The 2,901-nt window shown below is 28.2% G+C and overlaps 1 protein-coding gene across 1 annotated transcript; it reads left to right on the top strand.

Moving 5' to 3' along the window:
* Positions 1 to 1,609, top strand: LOC135928654 (zinc finger MYM-type protein 1-like). The gene is made up of 5 exons (XM_065465109.1): positions 1 to 551; positions 603 to 892; positions 940 to 1,057; positions 1,101 to 1,402; positions 1,447 to 1,609. Exons 1-5 carry the CDS (start codon positions 1 to 3, stop codon positions 1,485 to 1,487), a joined length of 1,302 nt encoding a protein of 433 aa, XP_065321181.1. The 3' UTR covers positions 1,488 to 1,609.
* Positions 1,610 to 2,901: the final 1,292 nt, after the last annotated feature.

The following is a 2,901-nucleotide window of genomic DNA, read 5'->3' as shown; positions in this document are numbered from 1 at the left end:
ATGAAAAATATGGTTATAAAAAAAATTCAAAAGGAGATTGAATTCAACAGGTGCTATTCAATTATAGTTGATGGCACATATGATGTATCGAAATCAGAAGCAATAGCTTTGATAGTGAGATATGTTGAAAATAGCGAGACACCTAAGCCCGTTGAAAGGCTGATAGACATTTATTGTACGGGAAATACAACGGGCCTCGATATTAAAAAGAATATAATATCCAAGCCTGGCTCCATAAATCTACCCCTCGAATTCCTAGTGGGGCAAAGCTATGATGGCGCCTCAAACATGAGTGGAAGAATTAATGGAGTGCAGGCTTTGATTAGAGCGGAGGCGCCAAAGGCAGCTTTTATTTGGTGCTATTGTCATCGATTAAATTTAATAGTTGTTCAATTATGCCAATCAGTAAAAGAGCTGCGAAATGTCTTGGGAATATTAGACGAAATTTACGTATTTTTTAATGGTGTTAAAAGATATGAAGTGCTCAAAACATGTCAGAGTGATTTACTGACAAAATCACATAGATTTTTACGCATCAAGAATACCACTCGGTAATATTATCTTAATTGTTTCGATATATAATGTTAATTTTATATTTATAGAAGCTGGCTAACATCATATAAGGCGATTGTAAATTTTTTCCTACTTTATGATGCTTTGAGGGCAGCTTTGGCAAATTTAAAGGATTCTGAAGATCCTGCCACTTCCACTATGGCTAGTGCTATAGTCTATAGAATAGAAAAATTTGATTTTATTTTATCACTATGTGTTTTGGATAAAATATTGTTGATAACTAGCTTGGCTTGTACAAAATTGCAAACCATTTCGAAGGATATAGGGTTTGCAATAAATCAAATTCAATTGGCAAAAGATTGCCTGATTAATATGAGAAGTATAATTTAAATTATTATCTTTTATTATTTTATAATCTTAAAATAGATAATAACACTGAATTTTTGGATGTCTTTTCAAAGGCCCAAGATTTTATGAAGAAGAGAAATTTACCTTTTGATTTTGAAAGTTCAAGACTTCAAACATTACAATCCAAAAAGGAGAGGTATATATATACTTTCATCATTAAATATAATATTTTATTTTAGCTTTAAAATCAGTGTGTTTTATGCTGCACTTGATTTAATTATTATGCAGTTTAGTGAAAGATTTAACGATGAATCGATAAAATTTTTGAGTCAAACATCATTTTTTACCCCAAAGGGAATGGCGGAAAAGGCAATTGTTAAAGATGATATCAAGGATATCTGTGAATTTTATCAATTAAATACAAGTCAAGTTTTTGAGGAAATGTTGATGTTTAGAAATATTTATAAAATGGCTAAAACGGGGGACGTAATTATTACTCGTGACCTAGAGGTTAAAGAAGATTTGTCAGATTCTGAGAATTGTAAATTTATTTAATTAAAATATTTTTACTAATACATTATTTAGCTTCTTCTGATGATGATAATAATTTTGAGATGAATGATTAAGACTGGAGAAACTATTCATTTATTTTACCTTATCGTCTGCTTATAAATTTTTCTGCTTTCCCAAATTTAACAATTTTATATAAATATTTATTAACTATTCTTACTACATCATGTACTGCCGAAAGGGTCATGAGTAAAATTAAACTAATTAAAACAAGACTTCGTAGTGTCATGAAAGATCCATTTCTTAATAATTTAACCATTTTATCAATGGAAAATAATTTATTTAAACAATTAAATATTGATGAAATTATAAATTCTTTGCTTTCTCTTCCCCTAATTTATCTAAATTATTAATTTAAAAATAATATTTTTAAAGCATATATATTTTTTACATTATATTTATATTATAATAAATATTGATGCAATAAAAATTATTTTTGAAATTTATTGGTGTCAAAAAATAATTTACAATGGGGGGGGGGGGGTACTTTAGGGGGGTATTCTGCTTCTATCCCTCAAAAAGTGTAGGATCCACTGATAACATAGCAATTATTCTCTTAATATCAATACTAATCACCGTGCGGTAAAAAATCCTCTTAGTTTAATTATTCAAAATAGTTTATAATATATATTATTGATAACATATAACATTATGGTGTAAATATTTAATAGATATTATGTAAAATTTCTGGGTGAATGTCACGTTCCCATAAGGGTGGCATGTCCTAATTTCTGTTTAATTTATTCCTAGTTTTTGTTTATTTTATACTAATTTTCGTTTATTTTAGAAAGTTATAATATTTTTTTTATTTAAACACCAATAATGATGAAAAATTTTCTTGTTTTGATATTATTATTATCTGTTTTTATGAAATTCTTGCAAAAAAAATGAATTTGAAAAATTATTGAATTTGTAATAAAAATTAAAAATATATGTTTCCTTCTGGTTTTAATGTTTAAATAGATATTAAGTTAAGTTTAAGTTGATTCGTATATATTAAGTTATATAAATTAAATGAGGTGAAAATAAAGATTGTTAAAGTGGGCTATTCCAACAGCAAACGTACGCAAAAAAAATGGAGAAATCAGAATTTGTGAGGATTTTAAGGTTACATAATATTGTGGATGATCTATGGGCCAAATTAGAAGGAGGGTAGAACTTTATTGTCAATATTTAATAGATGCTTATTTGTAGCTACCAATAAAAGAAAGCTCAATGGAATACCTAACTTTAACTATATCAACCCATATTATTTATTTTCGATATTGCCTTTCGGCCTTTCTTGTGCGCCGACTATTTTCCAACGATGTATGGATAATCTATTACAGGACTGCCAAATGACAGGAGTAAACCTGGACGAGATTACTATAACGGGAAAAAATGATGGATGTTGAACATTTGAACAATGAGAAAAAAGTACTAATGAAATTAAAACAGGCTGGTATGAAGGCAAAATGGGCGAAAATACGT

This window comes from Gordionus sp. m RMFG-2023, chromosome 4 (genome assembly GCF_954871325.1).
Source record: "Gordionus sp. m RMFG-2023 chromosome 4, tfGorSpeb1-WG-v2, whole genome shotgun sequence".
NCBI lineage: Eukaryota > Metazoa > Nematomorpha > Gordioida > Chordodea > Parachordodidae > Gordionus > Gordionus sp. m RMFG-2023.
This window is presented reverse-complemented; position numbering and strand designations above follow the sequence as displayed.